The 19,713-nt window shown below is 39.4% G+C and overlaps 1 protein-coding gene across 5 annotated transcripts in view; it reads left to right on the top strand.

Annotated features, from left to right (window-relative positions):
* The window catches only part of LOC131197696 (protein kinase C and casein kinase substrate in neurons protein 2-like), a 64,674-nt gene that overhangs the window by 26,869 nt on the left and 18,092 nt on the right, over window positions 1-19,713 (top strand). For all 5 annotated transcript variants that reach the window (XM_058182064.1, XM_058182067.1, XM_058182065.1 and 2 more), the window contains 6 exons: window positions 7,565-7,632; window positions 9,628-9,784; window positions 12,412-12,647; window positions 13,383-13,544; window positions 15,843-16,018; window positions 18,511-18,631. In XM_058182064.1, coding sequence (XP_058038047.1) covers window positions 7,565-7,632; window positions 9,628-9,784; window positions 12,412-12,647; window positions 13,383-13,544; window positions 15,843-16,018; window positions 18,511-18,631 — 920 coding nt within the window. The remainder of the gene's footprint in view (window positions 1-7,564; window positions 7,633-9,627; window positions 9,785-12,411; window positions 12,648-13,382; window positions 13,545-15,842; window positions 16,019-18,510; window positions 18,632-19,713) is intronic.

Below are 19,713 nucleotides of genomic sequence, written 5' to 3'. Positions count from 1 at the left end.
TGAGTTAGCATATTATGTGGACTCATCCCAAATGGGTTTAAATTTATGGCTTCGTGTTATATACTCAGCCAGTCACAGATTAATCCATAAGTCATTATTTAAAAAATTCACTCATATCAAGATAGGGAAGTGGTTATGGTTGTTGAACAAGATTGTGTACTGGAAGTGCGTAACCAGAGGCCCAGGGACCAGAAATAGCCCTCAGGTGCCTTGAGCAACACTATTGGAGACCTGTAATGGTTATTACAAAATTATAATTTTCATGCAATAGAAGTGGGAAATAATGAAATATGTAACAACTGAATTTAATAATATAAATCTAAATTTGATTAAATTGGACTTAATTGTTCTGTAGGTCCCAATGCACCACTTAAAAGTAGAGTATGGCATTGGCTCAGAAAAAGTGAAACATTCCTGCACCAAAATTTTGTTTGCTCTCTAGCTCACAAAAATAAGATGATTATATTTGACCCATTAATTTCCTCCCTATTTCCAGTAATAGTTCCTTTGCTCTAGCAAAATGGTGATATATACATTTTTAATTTATATCAGTTCTTGTTACAGGCAGCAAAGTATTCCCGTATAAAATATCTCAAAGTTGTATAGAGTTCAATTGAGTAATTACATCCAATGGCTTTTGAAGTTCTGTCCCCTTCTTAAATCCCAAAGGATTTATTTTTTGAAATGATTAAATCATGATTTTCATCCCAATATGAAATGTGTTTATTCTGCAAAATGCAACAAGGCTTTTTAAAAAGCCTGGTCCATAATAAATTTTACTTGATAAGTAGGATCCCTACATTTCCTGAAAGGTTTCAAAGAAGGGAAAATCAATCATTAAAATGTATCACATCAACAGTATGAATGTCTATAATTCTTTTACTAATTTTCTATTGAGGTTAACTATAAATTGTTAGGATTAGCTAAATTGACAGTGGACAATTAAGCTTAGAATCTTGTACAATACCTAAGAAAAGATCTGAAACATTTCGGACCGGAAGTCTATCTAATCAAGCATATTCAGATGCTTCTAGGCATCCGGTAATTAAGGGTTTGCCTCTTGAGTTTTAGTATATGAAAATCTATCTATTGTTGAATAAGTTTAGAAAATTATGGGCTTCACTTCAAACTCCTGATCTTAAAAGGCCACAGAGTTTTTAGGGATGCTACAAATAGGACAAGGTCAATTTTTGTTGTTGGGGAATGCAGATGGCTGTAAGATGCCCACCCCTAAGTTGTAATTTATGTACTGTGTGAATAAATGTTTATTGAATTAACTATGGTTATATGGATTAACGCTGTGATCTTATACTCAGCACCATTCACTTTATTAAAAAATTGCTAAACTAATGTAAAGAAAAGCGTAGATACATATAACAGCCATGACAAAAATATAAGTATAATTAATTATAATAAAAAAGGACATGTTTTGGAAAATTACTAATAGTACAACTTTAATTTTAGCTATATTATTTGAAAGTTTCTTCTTTGCTCCTTTGTAAAAGAAAGTATGCAAATATTGTCAAACAACACATATTAACAATTCATTTCTAAAGTAAGGTATATAGATACACACACACACACACACACACACACACACACACACACACACACACACGGTTTATTGTCATTGTACATATATACACAGTATACTCATTCAACGAAATTCACATAATACCCAGAGACCAAGCCCAACACACATGACAATCCCCCACCCACCAAAAATTCCCCACCCCTAAACCATTCAACCATCCACACAGCAGACCAAGTAATGCTGTCACAGACCAAGACCACACAGCAGACCAAATAATTCTAGTCATAGTATATCTATGTATATTTATTTCAAATACAGGAATACAAGATCTGAAAAGAACTTGTGATTTATTAACACAGTAATCAATCCTCACTTACAGGAGCAGTCCTGTTGTTTTCAATCCCATATGTGACAATAGCAGGACAAGATCAAACCAGGTCTTTATGACAATTCGCTGTCGCCAACAATTCGCTGTCGCTGTCACCAACACATCACGGCCAGCTAGCTGCAGAACAGCTCGCTGTGGCACAAGAATTACACTATATCAAAGAAATGGTGGAATAGAATCATTAAAGAAAGGATGGAAAGGAGGGACGGAATGAAATATGAATGGCAAAAATTAAAATATATTTTATTTATTTTAGATAATTAAATAGAATTGTTAAATTCTCCTGCAGCGAATTGTCCCACAACAAGCTATCTGTGGCAAGCTGGCCCATAGTGAGTTGGCCATGACGAGTTGGTTGTGGCAAGTTGTCCCATTCCTGATTAAACCATATATGTTAATGTTCCATATCCTGTGCCTCTCCAATTACAGTCAAAATCAACCCTTTATTAAACATTCCCTGAAGTCTCCAATATATACCTAATTTTAGATCACAGGAAACTTTCTGATCTTAAAATGAGATGAATACCTTCAGTACTTAATCTCCTGAAAGACTGACACTTCCTCTACTCCATTTTACCAAATAATTTCCATTAGTGTGCTAGCACAGGACATTCAAACCTGTTATTCTGGAGGTGACATGTATGACTAATATAAATTTTATCTGCTTCTATAAAAAAATGATTGAAGCCAGGTCACAGTTAATTCCTCCCCCGAAACTCCAGATGCAGCAAAAGTATCTGGACTAACTAAACAAAGAGCAAACCTTTAAGTTGAATCAACTGCCAAGAAACACTCAGGAATAAATTTGACTCATTTTTAATGCTGCAAAAAGTTTTTAAAAACAGCTTCATCAGAACAGAGTTGATCCAAATTGCAGTATTTGAGAGATGCAATTTAGATGCTAATTTTAAGCTCAGATTACCCTAATATCCCATCGCCATTATTTTTCCATATATGGCTTGAAGCTTTGAGTTCAGCTAATCACCACCATTCTTAAAGAGAATTTTCATTAGTTATCCTTTACTTTTCATCCTGCCCCAGATATAGCCATAAACTAAAAAGGTTCTTTTTTTTTCTGGATGATTAAAGCTTGGAAGGAAAAATAGTGATCTCCAAAAATCCAGGGAGAATCTTTGTACGGGCTGATGAAATTCAGGTTGGGATCTGGACTGCTGTCAACCATGCATTAGATTGCCAACTGCCACAAAACTTTATTTTTACCACGTTATATAAAACTCCCTTTTTCTGAGCCATGCAGTCCTAAATTGTTTGACTGACTGGCCAGGTTCTAAGAAATATAATCTTGTTACTTGGGGACTGAACTCAGAACATCTGCATCACAAGTATGGGCTCTTCAAGGATTCCCACTCTAAACACAGGAATGTTTCAGTTCTTAGAACATGGTCAATCTTCAAATTCAAATTCAAGTACAAATTCCTTGTGTGTCCAATCACACTTGGCCAATAAATTTCTATTCAATTCTATTCTAAATATGAGGGTTTCTTGGAAGGCAGGGGGAAGAACCCCATTTTTACAGGACTCTGTAATCAATCATTTTGTGAAAATTATTTGTTTTTGTATCCAGAACGGCATCCCAGCTTTTTTGATCAGCAGGTTAATAGCTGAACTTAGACTCTTAATGGATCCTTCAATTGATTGCTTCAATGGATCCTTCAATTAATAAAATGGATCTATTTGCAATGGGATCACTCATTGCAAAAAAAAAGAGTGTGTGGATGCATCTTAAAGACAAGCATGGAAAGTGACACCAAAATCAATATAGCAATTGAGAAAAGACGTGGACTTTTATTCAGGGTTTCTTACACTGTACTGTATAAAACTCACCAAATACTCTAGGGGCAGTGTTGAGCTATGTAAGTACTATTTAGAAATGTACTATTTCTAAAAGAGCCACTTCTAGACTTCTGAAAAGAGAATGCTGAAATAATGCCTGTCATACAATGTTAATTGTAATAGTTGGGATAAGCAACTTCTAAAAGATCAGAAGATAATATATGGAAAAAGATAATTTCTTAAGATAAACATATGAAGAGTAGATCCTTAAATTGTCAAAGTGAGCAGGCAACTCCCAAAGGTTTTATTTATTGTTTTATGAGGTCTAAGATTGGGAATGTCTGAATTGAATTCAGATAAGTAGCTATGGATTTAATTAAAAGTTCTGTTACATTTCTTCTGTAGTTTGCTTATTCCAAATGATCTATGCTGCTAATGCATCGACTTTTATGTGATCTACGTGATTTGAATCTCTCTTGTAATTAGTTGCAAAAAAGTGCTTATCATGACAAGTATGTTTGTGCAGATGTATTTTCATACTCTATTATCTGAAATCTGATCAATGGAGTCATTTATTTCATAAATAGAGGAGGGAGATTTTCTGCCTCATCTCATATGGGGAAGATCAGTCTATCTGCATGATAGACTGCATGCCCAAGCCAAGGAACTTGGGCAAAAAAACACCCAGCTTTTCCCAGTTGGTGGGACTTTTAGTCATTGAATCAGGATAGAGCTGGAAGGAACCTTGGAGGTCCTAGTCCAGTCCCCTGCTCAAACAGTAGATCCTATATCATTTCAGACAAGTGACTGTCCAGTCTCTTCTTTAAAAAACTCCAGTGTTTTTTTACATACCTAGAGGTGTGTATATGAACAAAGTCGTTCTGATTCAATGTAAGGCACTTTTAAACATTTAAGAGCAAATACTTACAGTTTTCTTCTGCTTTCAGGGATTGATTGGTTTAGTAAATTTATAGGACACCCTATCTCATATACAAGTCTGGATAGCTTAAATAAAATAGAATGAAAACAACAAAAGGAACCAGAATAAAAAAACACCAAAATAACATAAAAATAACAGTCAAGGAGATTCACTCTAACAAGACTCATCCATGTATCAGTAATCAAGACCCCAGGCTCAGTGCAAAATCAGTTTTTTAGATCCTTGTGTAAGGCCCAGGATTGGGGCAAGTTGAGTGGTGGGATTCAACCAGTGTAATAACCAGTTCGCTAAGTGTGCACTTCACTCACACGTGTATAAAACGCGCTGCACACACACGCAGTGCATTTGAAAACAGCTCTAAAATTTACCTTCTACTGCAGTCCTGGTGAGTAAAACAGCTGAGGTGTGGCAATCCACATTGCCGCGCCTATCAGCTGGGCTTCAAACAAAAGAAATACAGGTCAGTATAGCGCAGGGGAGGGAGCTACCCAGCTGATCATCGGAGCTACTGGTTCCACCGAACTGGTCCAAACCGGCTGAATCTCCTGCCAGATTTAACAGGATGGATAGACACCACTGGAGAGAGATAGTCCTATAAAAGGGTTGTTATAATGGTGGGCAAACAGATACCCGTAGGTCATTTGCAGTCCCCTTTTTATTCAGTCCTTTCCCAAAGATCTGTAAAAACCAGCTTGGCATCTTCCTATCATTTGGACTGCACACATTTGGAAGAGAGAATGAAGGGCAAATAAAGACCCATCTTGAGATTCTCCCTTTTCATAGGGAGATCCCATTTTATCAGGGTACCCTAATAAACTGCTTTTAAATGATCATCTGACTCAGTTGCTTATTGGGAAGGTAAACCGAGGCAAAACCTAGGGCCAGATTTGGCTATCAAAAGCACGTGAAAACTGTAATGGAAGTCCTAAAAAAACCAAACATAATTTTAAATTCAAAGAATTTCATTCTCATCAAATGCCCCAGGACAGGAGGAAAATTAGAAAACTGAGCCACCCTCAATATGTATAACAAAGCACCTTCCACTTTCTATAAACTTCTTATCTCTGGAGACTTCGACTTCCAAAAAAGAGTACCTCCGTTTACCAAACGTTTGCCGGAGAGACAGGAAGCTGTATCATTACACCAATGAGGCTGTGCTATGTTAGCACAATTTATTTATTTATTTATTTATTTATTTATTTATTTATTTATTTATTTATTTATTTGTCATAACAGCATACATAAGCATAAGCATGAAATATCTATACAACATATAAGTATATATATGAGTATAAGTATGTAATAACTATATAAATTGTATATAATGAAAGGAGACAGTAGGACAGGAATGGTAGGCACGTTTGTGCTCTTATGCACGCCTCTTATAGACCTCTTAGGAAAGGGGTGAGGTCAATAGTAGACAGTTTTTGGTTAAAGCTTTGGGGACTTTGAGAAGAGACCACAGAATCAGGTAGTGTATTCCAAGCATTAACAACTCTGTTACTGAAGTCATATTTTCTGCAATCAAGATTGGAGTGGTTAATATTAAGTTTAAATCTATTGTTTGCTCTTGTATTGTTGTGATTGAAGCTGAAGTAGTCTTCAACAGGAAGGACAATACTTTTAGACTTCCAGGCAAAGTGATAGCCAAAGCAGCATTCATCTTGGTTAAGGTTAATTTTAGCTTGGTTTATTTATTATTCAGGGTTTTTATACAAACTAATCCAAGGAAAATAAATGAAATTATATTCTATAAATGCAGGATCTGGGTGTCCTACCCAATGCTTTGGTTTATGAGGAAACTCTTGGAATTCAGAAGAGGTAGTTGGTTTTTTTTTTTAAAAAGCATGTTTTACTTGAAAATATTGAACGTAGATTAGATGGTATATCTGCCATTAACTGGCTCATGTTTAAATCAAAAGAATCTATTATTTATGCAAGGAGCACATTCTCTCCCTATATATTTTAAAAGTCCAGGGTTTCCAAAGAACTCTGGACAAGAGACCAAAGTAAAGAGGGAATATGTTGTTATCTACAGTATATAACCTAAAGATGAATGTTAGCTCTTCAGGGTAATCCAGAGAAGCACAATCACGAGAACTAACCGGTCTTTATTATAAGATCACAGTAACAGAATCTTGCAAAACTGGTGATCACTTCCAAAGCCCTTCATGGCATCGGTCCAGGTTACTTGAAGGACCGTCCCATCCCACTGGGATTGGCCTGTCGCGCTCATACCAACAGAAGAGGCATGATGCCGGTCCCGTCAGCCCAGGAGGAAGGTCTTCTCTACTGTGGCTTTTGCCCTCTGGAACATCTTGCCCTCCAATGTGATATTGGCCCCGACCCTCCTATCCTTTCGTAAAGACTTAAAGACCTTCTCTGCCAGCTGGGCCCGGGTCCAAAGGGGGAACAGCACAGAGGAGTTGGTTGATCAAGTAACAACAAATCCCTCCTCCCCCATTCTGCCTCCACCCTCTCCATGTGTCCTTAATTTTAATTTTTGATTTTAATTTATTCATGTTTTAATATAGATGTATTTTTTATGTCTGCATACCATCCAAAGTTATCTTACGGTAAGATGGGGGAACCAATAAATGTTATAAATAAAAAATAAAATAAAACGGTAAGTATTTTCCCCTCTTTTCTTTTTACCCTCCAAAACACAGAGAGGGATCCTTCTGTAATACATCCCACATCCTTCTCCTTTGGTGGGCTGAGATATCTTTTATGTGCCGGTTGCTCAGTCTGTAGCTCTCCCATCTGTCTTCCAAGGTCATTATTCTCACATACTATTAAATTAGGTTCTTCGTTATTACATCCGAAATATGATTCCTAAACAATTGTTGAAGATGAGACTTTATTTGATACTTTTGGATGCACTATAAAACTTGTTCCCTCTAAACAGGTGACACTATGTCTGTGATATACAGCGAGGTGGCTGCCGATGAGCCAACTACCAACAGCTTCTGGATGGTGAGTAGCTGACAATAGCAACAGCGTGGCAGGAGGGGAGGAGGTTCAATTTATGTTTATGCAACATTTGACTCATTTATTGAACTAGCCCATTTTAGATCACCAGAATACTTTGAATCGTAGACTAACCAAATGGGCTGAGTTTGCACCACATGCCAAACTACAAAACAAAAATACAAAACAACACCTGGTGGAGCATATTTTGTGAACCTGGAATCTAAGAACGATGGAAGGCATCTCAAGTGACCTACCTTCCTTCCCTCCTGACTCCTTTCTTTCCTCCCTCCCTCCCTCCCTCCCTCTCCTCTCTCTCTTTCTTTCTTCCTTTTTCTTCTACAGGGCTACCCAACCTATGAATGTTATTCTGAATGGCTAACATGTTGATAAAACAATTTTAAAAATCTATTACCAAAGAATAAAAAACCAGCATTGGTCACCAAACAAAACAATTAAAGAGACCTCTCAACAAGCCATCTAACTTTCAGCCTTCACTTCCATCCAGGGTTTTAATACTTTATGAAAGGCCAGCAAGATCAGGGCTAATCTGATCTCAGGAGGATATAGTGTTCCAAAAAGAACACACTGAGGAAAAATCATCTTCTTTAATTGAGGGGTCCAGAGTGTGCCCCCCTTATTGAACATAATGGGGGGTGGGGAAATAATCAGGAAGAGGCAAATAACCCAACCTCATATCATGGGTTAGGGTAACAGCACTTCAGGTTTTTTTAAAAAATTATTTATTTGTTTTCTTATTTGCATTCCTGCCTTTATTATTTTTACAAGTAACTCAAGGTGACAAACATATCCAACATCCTCCTAATTTCCCCACAATAACAACTCTGTGAGGTGAGCTAGACCAAGAGAGAGTGACTGGCCTAAAGTCACCCAACTGGCTTTCAGGCTTAAGGGTGGGATTTGAACTCATGATCTCCTGATTTCTAGCCTGGTTCCATAATCACCAGACCAAATTGGCTCTTAATTTCATCCAGAAGCACACTGGAAGCCTATGCAGGTCTCAGAGGAGAGGTGTAACATGGGCATCCCAAAGTCCACCTGTAAGCTGCTCTTTCTGCTGAATTCTGCAATTTCTGAACTGGCTACATGGGCAGCCCCATATGAATTCCTTGGGATAAAAATCAGTGAAGTCAAGATTGCATGACATTGGCGAAAGGGTAGCAAAAAGATAAATTGGGAGAGCTGAGGTGCTGAAGGTTTCTGATTTTCCTAAAAGTAATGAAGGCATGTCCAAGTTGTAGGCTAGAGTAGAAAGCTGGAAAAAAATAGAAGAAAGCAATAACAATCCCAAATTGCTGTGAAGAAAACCACATTAGGACATCAACAGTCTGCTTATTCAAAAATTCCCTTTCTTTTAATGTGGATTTGTCACTATCACATAACTTGATCTTAAACAGGATAAAGAACTTGACAATAGCACTACAAACTTCAGTATCAGAATTTTCTGTTATTTTGGCTGCATTCCTCCCCTAGAGTTTTTTAAAATAAATGATAACTTAAAAACAATGTTCCTTGAACTTGAAAAGACTAGCTTCTCATACTTCAGCCTACTGTGTTGAGTGAAACCAACTCATAATTTATGGTTCTCTGTGTTGTGCAAATTCAGAGAACTGGGTTAATTGAGCACGCTGTAATTTGGTAAATTATGGATTAGCATGTTGTGCAAAGACTTCCAGTTTTGAAAACACATTTATCCCATTACCCATATTCTTTTAAAATAATTAAAAGTCATAATACCTAATTTATGCTTGTTTTTTTGGAACACTTAATGATAGTGCTTAGGATTCTCTGTTTTTCAAAAACCTCAAATGGGTTTGGTTCAATTCTGGTTGGAATTCACAGGAGGACCCCAGAGGAGGTAGAACTCTGTGGAATTTGGAAAGAAAGGCATTAAATGGTAGACATTGTTTTGAAGGGGCATTCCTGCACCATGAGACTGAGACCATTCCCCATCCTTTCTTCCTATCCTTTCTCCTGCAGCCTAACCATTATCAGAGTACTGTCAAACGTCTGGATGATGGTTACCGAGTTTGTGACCAAATTATAGCTTGTTTCCAGGAACGGGCAAAGATTGAACGTAGCTATGCTTTGATGATGGATGAATGGACTCGCAAATGGCAGCCCCTTGTTGATGCAAGTAAGTGGTTTCATCCTTTTTCGGTGGATATTCCAAATTCTGGTTTGCTTTATATGTGGGTTTCATTTGAAAGAAATGGGGATCAGGGAGAAAAAACTGATAGAAATGTATGTTCTAAGTGTAACTTAATATGCTTAATATGCTTGTTATTTCCTTCAGGATTAAAGCCAACACTTTGCCACGGTGATGAAATCCACTGTGTGGATTTTTTTAGTACCGGTTCGGTGGGTGTGGCTTGGTGGGCGTGGCAGGGGAAGGATACTGCAAAATCTCTATTCCCACCCCACTCTGGGGCCAGCCAAATGTGGTATTTGCCAGTTCTCCAAACTACTCAAAATTTCCGCTACCGATTCTCCGAACTGCTTAAAATTTCTGCTACCGGTTCTCCAGAAGCTGTCAGACCTGCTGGATTTCACCCCTGCTTTGCCACACCTAGAATGTTTATTCTTAAGTTACTTGCAACATTATTAGAGTGTATTGTAAATCCACCTTCCTTTTGTCTTTGATGCTTGTCCATGTCTCCAAGTTCTGAGTTATGCAGTTTTACCCTGATTTATTTCTCTAGGCAAAGCATCAGCCTACCCTAAAAGCAGAAAGCAATATAGGGAGTTATGGGAATTTATTATCAACCCACTGGCCTTTTTGGTTCTTTCTGCACTTATACCTAACTATTGCCCCAAAGTATCCTTGCAACATCTTTTTCCTACCACGCTGCCTGCAATTTGTCCCCAGTCCATGTTTAAAACCTATGTTAAAAGATATTTCCCTTTTAGTCCAAAATCATTCAAGGACAATCTCAAGGTATATAAAAATATTTTGTCACCAATTGCATATAATAGTGATTGCAATGATTAGGAATGGTGGAAACAGGGGACAGCAAATGTTGTACAGTTTTCTAGAGATCACATGGATGTAAAATACTTCAGCTCAGCAGTGGGAAAAGTTTCTTTTTTTCTATTTCAAGATCCACTAAAGTTTGTTCTTGCCATAAAATTTTAGTTCATTCTTTTTATTCCTAGAATATAGTATGGAACCATTTCAAGAAATGTTCCAGGAAAATTCTCCTTTCAACTTTCCTAGCCCTGCTATATTTACAGTATTTAGAATGTTGATATAGCTAGTCATAATACTATAGTGCATTTCCTGAAACTAGCCCTAGTTGTAACCTCAAAAGATAGGTGGATAATTCCCATGATATGGGACTGGATGATTCTCCCCCCCCTTTGAAGTAATGATTTCATCTTGATAGAGTGTATGGGAGGATAAATATTTCTGATGGGATGGTAATATCTTTGCTCTGATGCCTACAGAAGAAACTGGTTTTCCATGGATAGTTGCTGTTGACAACCAATGCAATTGAAAAGCCGAACAAATCGTGACTTTTAAAAGTTATCTAAGAAAATCTAGATGTTCTATATTCCAGAGATTTGCCCTTTGACATTTTAACATCTATTATATGAGAATGCTGTTAGGTTTTGTTTTGTTTTTAACGTACCTGAAACTGCAGTCTTAAGCAATTTGTAAAATGCTGGGACTCATCTGCAAACAATTCAGGATACATATATTTTTTGGAATTCTCTCCTACAGGCCAGGTGATGTCATTCCAAAGGATCCTATCATCATGTTATTATAGACTGTAAACCATAGATGGATAGTCTGTGGTCAGGAAGTGTCCTGCCAAAAATCAGTAATAAATGTTGCACTATAGAACATCCTGAGGCTCATTTCTGTAGCCCGTGAACATAGCTGAAATGCCTGATATAAAATTCATGGCTGCCTGTTGGCCAATGGTGTTTGCAAGGTGTGATTTTAAAAAAATCAAGCTGTTGGCTATGATAAGGCAATCAAAACACAGTGATGAACATTAAAAAAACAGATGGAGTTTCAATTACACAATCACAGCTACCATTTTGATTTTTAAAATCATATTCTATGGACACTCCTACAGCTGCTGTATCATTTATCTGGCTGATTCCACTTAAATAGTAATAGTAGTTAGACTTATATACCACTTCACAGTGCTTTATAGCCTTCTCTAAGCGATTTACAGAGTCAGCATATTGCACCCAACAATCTGGGTCCTCATTTTACCGACCTTGGAAGGATGGAAGGCTGAGTCAACCTTGAGCTGGTCAGAATCAAATTCCTGGCAATCGGCAGAATTAACCTGCAGTATTGCATTCTAACCACTGCACCACTATGGTTCTTGTAGTAAAGCAGCACTTCTCATGTTGCCCCCTTCAAGATGTGTGGATAGCATGGGTGGCTGAGGAATTCTGGGAGTTGAAGTCACAATGTGGCCACGGTTAAAAAAGTCTTGTTTAGAGTAGGCCAATTTTCTGTCTACCAGTCTGAACATGGATCTCTGCCCATCCTCACTTCCCATGCACTAACATTTGTGTCAATGGAGAAAATCCCCCACGTGATTACAGCAGAGTAAAAGTTGCCAGCAAAGTCAATTTTTTAATGGCTTCTCTACCTAGATCACTTTTCCAGTTCTCCAGTTCCTCAATAAGGCATCAAGGTTGCATTCTTAAAATCTCAAGAAATCACTTGTTCTCAGTTTTGCTGCAGTGAAGGAATTTATGAATTCCTGTCATTCCTTATCTATCTTCCTTCACTTCTAGGTCCAGTATATGGTTCCCTACTTCGGGCTTGGCAAGCTTTCCTGGGGGCTTCTGAGCGGTTAAGCCGACTACACATGGAGATGCAAAGGGCTTTGGTCTCTGAGGATACTGGACGTATCCGATCCTGGCAGCATGACACATACCACCGCAAGCTCTTTGGTGGCTTCAAGGAGACTTGTGAGCTAGAAAATGGTTTCCAGCGAGCTCAGAAACCCTGGACTAAGAAGCTCAAGAAGGTAGGGAGAACCTTTGGGAATTCTCTAGCTGTAGAGCAGAGGTCAGCAACCTGCGGCTCTGGAGCCGGATGTGGCTCTTTCATTCCTCTGCTGTGGCTCCCTGTCGCTCAAAATATGCATCACAACCACCAATGTGTGACCTGCTGGGATGCAATTTATTGAGCTTTTCGACCCCTGGTAGGCCAACCATGGTTAAATCCAAGAAAAGAAAAGTTTCAGAAGAAAACAGAATGTTTAATTCAACTATATATGCTAGCTTTGTGGCCATTCAGGAAATAGGCAGGGGAAGGGTTTTGTGGCTCCCAGTGTTTTCTGTGGGAAATGGGTCCAAATGGCTCTTTGAGTGTTTAAGGTTGCCGACCACTGGTGTAGAGATAGGGAAGACATGGAGGAAGAGAATCCAAGAATTTAGATTTGTTTAGGAAGCAGAAGAAGCTTGGTGAACCAGGTTTATCCTTATTGTGAGCTTGAATTTCCCTTTCCCTTTCCCCCTGATCCCTACTCTTTTCCAACTAGGTCCAACATGAAGCAATAGAATGAGGTTGGATGGAGTCCTCAGTTGATGAATAGTAGGAGGCTAGCATTGGCTGCCTATGTAGACTTATTTCCTTCCCAGTGACTCCATAAATTAAGGGTATATGGAAACTAAGAAGCAGGATTTCTGGGATTACTGGGTCCCAAATGTCCTGACTTTTCATCCCTTTCTTACTCATCCTCTTCAACTTCTACATTCAGGTGGAGAAGGCAAAAACCCTCTATCATAAGGCCTGTCGCAAAGAGCACATCGCCACACTGCGGGAGTCAGGTGTTCAAGCAGCATTGGGGGCTGAAGTATCTCCAGATCGGCAACGTACTTTGCGGGAAGAAAGCCAGCGCTGTAGCCAAGAAACCATCAAGGTAGGGGAGTCTTCATACCTCTCTGTTGCTCCTGGCTGGTGGAGCAGTTTGTCAGATAGGCCAACTATGTCGGCCAAAATTGTGGCTGGTATGTCCATCTATTATATGCTACTGTTAGCTTCACCATCAGCTGGCCATGACAGATAGTCCTCAATTGATGACTACAATTGAGTCCAAAATTTTGGTTGCTAAGTGAGGCATTTGTTAACTGAGTTTTCCCCCATGTTATGAACTTTCTTGCCACAGTTGTTAAGTGAATTACTAGAGGTGTTAACATGGTTGTTAAGTGAATCTGGCTTCCCCATTGACTTTGGTTGTCAGAAGGTCACAAAAGGGGATCATGTGGCCCCGGGAAACTTCAACCATCATAAATTTGAGTCAGTTGCCAAGTGTCTGACCATGGGGAGGCTTCAATGACCATAAGTGTGAAAAATAGTCATAAGTCACTTTTTTCATTGCCATTGTTACTTCAAATGGTCACTAAATGAACTGTTGTAATCAAGGACTACTTATATTTTGTTTAAAATATAAAGCAGAAACAGAACTACAGTTCCCAGCATTCTTCATTTTAGGCCAAAGTGACACAAGTTGTTCTGAGTTATATTTTAGCAACATCTAGAGAACTAGCAGTTCCCTGATACTTTTATCAAATATATCAATTGACTGGTGGGGTTAGAGAGCATGTCACTCTCTTGTGCCTTCAGTATAGGGGGGTCTTTGACTTAGGACACAATTGGGACCAGAATTCCATTCCTAAGCAAAGCAGTTAAGTTAGTCATACCCAGTGTTATGTCCTTTTTTGCCATAGTCATTAAGCAAATCACTGTATCTGTTACTCAGGTGGTTGTTAAATGAATCCTGCTTCCAACTTTGACTTTGCTTGTTGAAAGCCAGCTGGGAGGATCGCAGATGGTGATCACATGACACCCCCCCAAAAAAACTGCAATTGTTGTAAATAAATGCTAATTGTCAAGTGTCCAATTTGATCATGTGACCACGAGGCTGCTACAAGAATCATAATCAGAGCCTCAGTGGCGCAGTGGTTAGAGTGCAGTACTGCAGGCTACTTCTGCTGACTGCCAGCTGCCTGCAATTTGGCAGTTCAAATCTCACCATGCTCAAGGTTGACTCAGCCTTCCATCCTTCCGAGGTGGGTAAAATGAGGAGCCAAATTGTTGGGGACAATATGCTGGCTCTGTAAACCGCTTAGAGAGGGCTCTAAAAGCACTGTAAAGCAGTATATAAGTCAAAGTGCTATTATTATAAGTGGGAGGACTGGTTGTAACTTTTTTCAGTGCCATTATAACTTTGAACAATTGCCAAATCAAGGGTTGTAAGTTGAGGTCTATCCGTAAAGTGTTTTTTTACTGTGCAGCAGTGATTGAGATCTTTTGCTAATATCTGAGTAATGTTTGGGACTTGGGGATTTATCTGGAATAAAAAATCCACAATGATTTAAAGCAAACATTTTTCCTTTTCTTTGATTGAAAATGCAATTATGCAGAACAATACTGTTGTTGCCTGAGTGCAGCAAACTAAAAACAAAATCTGTTTGAAGAACAGTGTGACCTTTTAATATTCTGGATTGGGTTCAAAAAGAAAATTAAATAATTATGAATTGCAGATTTTGTTTCAAGTCAGCCAATTCAAGCCTTTTTGCTCATCAAGATGCGGGGTGTGCAGAGTTTTTTACCCAGAATTGCAGAACAGTAAGAGCAAATTACAAACACATATTACAATGTGAAGGACACAATTCTACACATATGATGTATATATAATAAATATCGGAGATAAAACATTTCACACAAAAGTTAGTGTCCCTACCAAAATCGCTTCAAATTTTACGAAGTGTTGACAACCTCATCCCAAGATCGCACAAGATCTCAGAAATCTCAAAAGAGATTTCTTGTGAGATTTCATGAACTTGTAAACATTCAGCAATTATAGACACATACAAACATATATATTAAATGGTAATTTAATTCAAAGTGGTACAATGCGATTTGAGTGGGAGTACATATTCTAACATCCACCGGCACTGATCTCTGTCTACCTCCTACATTAGTTCAGGTTCCCTGGTCAATCTTATTCAGCTCCCCAAAGCAGATGAGTTTCTTCCTCCTTCTCTCTGCAATGCAGCAAAACCAACCAGTCTGGTTACTGCGGGCCACAAGGAGTAGCCGGCAGCTGAAGGAGCATTGCCTTGTCCAAAACATCTGAGAGTATATGCTTAGGGATGGGTATCCCAAAGATTGGAGAATCTGAAAGCATATGAATTTTCTTGGCTCTCATCAACAGATCCGTGAACGTTATGAGAAGGCCCTACAGGATCTCGACCGTAGCAGCCCTCGCTACATAGAAGAAATGGAGTCTGTGTTTGAGCAGGGGCAGGCTCTGGAACAAAGACGGATTGTCTTCCTCAAAAGTGCCTTCTTTGCCCTACATCGGCGTCTAAACATCACTGCAGAACCCAGGTGTGGAAAATGGAGTCTTGCATCAGAATAACATATAAAGTTCTTTCTTTATTGTTGTTGGCCTACAGACAGAATCTTGCCTGATTATAACCACGATCTGCATAATTATAGATATATTCCGTGATCTGCTAAGGAGGTCCGTCTTTGTCTTCTTTCTGCCTACCAGACATTCCAAACTTCACTGCCCTTTTGCCTTCTGGATTGCCACTCATGAAAGAAGCCATTCCTCATTGAAAGGGGCGGTAAAATGGCCATTATTGGACACTAGGGACATTTTTAGTTAAAAATGAAATTTATCTATTTCATGCCTGACTGCAGAATTCTGGGAGTTGAAGTCCACACATCTTAAAGTTTCTAAGGTTGAGAAACAATGATCTACTCTCTCTATCCTCATGGATGCCAGATATGGATTACTGGCTAAAAAGGGATGAAAGGCCACTCCTCCAGATGTGCAGTACTGCCATTTGCCATTAGATGGAGGAATAAAGCCAAGGGTGACCATTGAGGAGGGATCAAAAAAGTCAAGATGCCAACTTTAATTATACAGTCAAACCATCATCTTGACTGTTTTGATCACCAGATGACCTGATGCTTCCTTTATTCCCTTGAATCTATCTCTCCACAGGCAGCTATACCATAGATGTTCTCTTCCTTTTTTACCAGAATGCCTCATTTCACAAAAGAACTTGTAATTGATTTACAGTTAGGTAGTCAGAGGATGCTTCCAGATGGATACTATAATGCTATTATAATCCTAGCTACAATTTTGGCGCCAGTCCTGGGTTCAACAACTCCTTTCCCACCGCCTACCCTATAGAATATAATCTCATCACAGCTGCCCTGAACTTTCCACTAATAGAGAAACTCTTTGGGGTTACTGATCACAATTGTCAATGTTCTACAGCTTTTACTAATATTATTAGGCAACAATTTATAAGCACATGAATGTTATACTGAACTATTGAATGACCTGCCCAGAACTAAACAGCTCCCCTTCCCCAACCCTTCTGAAATCTACTCACTCTACCGTAATTGTCTCTGCCCATGTTTCCTGCAGCTAGACACTTAGTGTTGAAATGGGACAACTTGACATGTCCAACTTACCCTGGCCATCTTGCCGTGGCTGACCCTCTGTGGGCAACTCTCCTTGGGACAGCTTTTTGCAGCCCATTCATCATGGGACATCTCGCCGTGGAACAATCCAACACAAGATAATTCAAGAGAGGAATAAGTGAGACAGGTGACCCCACGCTTTGGCTCACCCCAGCCTCAAGGACTTCTAACTTGAGAAGGTTCAAACCTAAAGCAAGATAAGGCCCCCTGCAATTCTCCTGTCCCTCTCTTGAGTTATCCCACATCGAATTGTCCCACAGTGAGCTGTCCCGTTGTGAATTGGCTGAAGTGTATTGGCTGGGATGAGTCAGCTGGGGTGAGATGGTTGGCACAAGTCAGCCACAGTGAGCCAGCTGTGGCGAATTGTCCTAAATCTCTTGGTGTTAAGGCTTAGGTAAGTCTTCCATTTCCCCTTTTCCTTTCCCTCTCATCCAAACTTCTTATTTTTGAGCTATCTCTCCCAATTTCTCAGCTTCTCATAGATGAAACTTCTCAGATGAAACCTCACTGCTAGTTGATTATGTGATTGATAATGCACCATCAAGCCCAACTCTTAATGATGAGTCTAGGACAACTTTAGGTTTGAGCCTTCCCAAGTTAAATGTCCTCGAGGCTAGAGTAAGCCAGAGATTGAGTCACTTGTCCCTCTTTTGTCCCTCTGTTGAGTTATCCCATGTTGAATTGTCCTATGTGAGTTCTCCTATGGCAAGTTGGGCACAGGAAGTTGGCCTGGTGAGTCGGTTGCAGGAAGACGGCCAGGGTGAATCAGTCGGGGTGAGTCAGTTGGAGCGAGTTGGCCATGGCACATCGTTCCATTCTCCTTAGAGACTACAGAGAGGTTCTCTCCATGATAATCAATGCCTAAGCTGTTCTTGCCTCCACCAATTCTACTAAGAAAGTCTCCATTCTACACTATTCCCCCATCTCATGGCCTGACCTTTAAAACAGGAGCTAGTTAAACTATATCTTAGCATCTCTCCAAGGTAAATCTTATCTCTTCCTTAAATATGTACCACCATTCGCCCTCCACCCATTTTCTACATCCTGCAATCTAGCTGCTAAAACTGCAACCTGCCTTGCCTTGTAGCCAATTTTCCTGAAAAGCACCAGGTTGCGCTATCAATCCGAACATAAGGCTGTTCAATCTTTCTCTCTTGGATATATATTTTTTAATGGTTGGAAAGCACAGTAGAATGTTGCAACTCAGTACATCCTGTAAAAACCTGTAAATCAATTTCACAATGTTGTAAACGCCTTGAGGGCAGCATCCTCGGTTAGACTTGTTTTGTACACATTGCTCCTAAGTGGGAATATTTTGTGCATGTGTGCATGCTTGTATGTGTGATAATCTTCTCATCTTTATTTCTCCTTTTCTTCAGTGTCCAAGCTGTTTATAGTGACTTGCATCAGGCCATTGAGGACATAAATGACCAAGAGGATCTTAAGTGGTGGCATAACCGAAATGGCCCAGGAATGCCCATGAACTGGCCAAAATTTGAGGTGGGGAGCATTTCTTCTTCAATGGTAGGAGAAGAGCATGTTGCATGTTCTCAGAATCCTTCTTGTTTCCATTTATGCACATATAGAAAAATGTCTCACCATAGTAATTCAGGTGGTCCTAGACTTATAACAGTTCATTTAGTGATCATTCAAAGTTACAACAACACTGAATACTGTTTGATCATTTTACACACTTATGACCGTTGCGGCATCCCCATGGTCATGGGATCAAAATTCAGACATTTGGCAACGGACTCACATTTATGGCGCCTGCAGTGTCTTGGGGTCGTGTGATCACTTTTTGCAGCCTTTTAATGAGCTTTTTTATTTTAATAATAATTAATTAATTTTTAATTTTAATAATTAATTTTAATAATTGAGTCATGCCGGCCACATGACCACGGAGACGTCTTTGGACAGCGCTGGCTCTTCGGCTTTGAAACGGAGATGAGCACCACCCCCTAGAGTCGGTAACGATTAGCATGTATGTGCAAGGGGAACCTTTACCTTTACCTAAGCTAAGTCAACGGGGAAGCCAGATTTGCTTAACAACCATGTTACTAACTTTATTTATTTTTATTTATTTATTATTCGAATTTATATACCGCCCTATCTCCCAAAGGACTCAGGGCGGTTCACAGGCATATAAAACATCAATATACAAATTAAAATAATCCTTAAAAAACTTATTCTAGCGCCTGAATTATTAAAAATAGAAATATAAATATAAAAAATAAATATTAAAATCAATTTAAAACCCCTCTAAATTTAAAATCTAAGCCAGTCCTGCACAGATGAATAAATGTGTCTTGAGCTCGCGACGGAAGGTTCGAAGGTCAGGAAGTTGACAGAGTCCTGGGGGGAGTTCGTTCCAGAGGGTGGGAGCCCCCACAGAGAAGGCCCTTCCCCTGGGCGTCGCCAAACGACACTGCCTAGCTGACGGCACCCTGAGGAGTCCCTCTCTGTGAGAGCGCACGGGTCGGTGAGAGGTATCTGGTCGCAGTAGGCGGTCCCGTAGATAACCCGGCCCTATGCCATGGAGCGCTTTAAAGGTGGTCACCAAAACCTTGAAGCGCACCCGG

The sequence above is a fragment of the Ahaetulla prasina genome, chromosome 4, assembly GCF_028640845.1.
Source record: "Ahaetulla prasina isolate Xishuangbanna chromosome 4, ASM2864084v1, whole genome shotgun sequence".
Classification (NCBI taxonomy): Eukaryota; Metazoa; Chordata; class Lepidosauria; order Squamata; family Colubridae; genus Ahaetulla; species Ahaetulla prasina.
The sequence above is the reverse complement of the archived record's forward strand: the minus strand, read 5'-3'. Positions and strand labels throughout refer to the sequence as shown.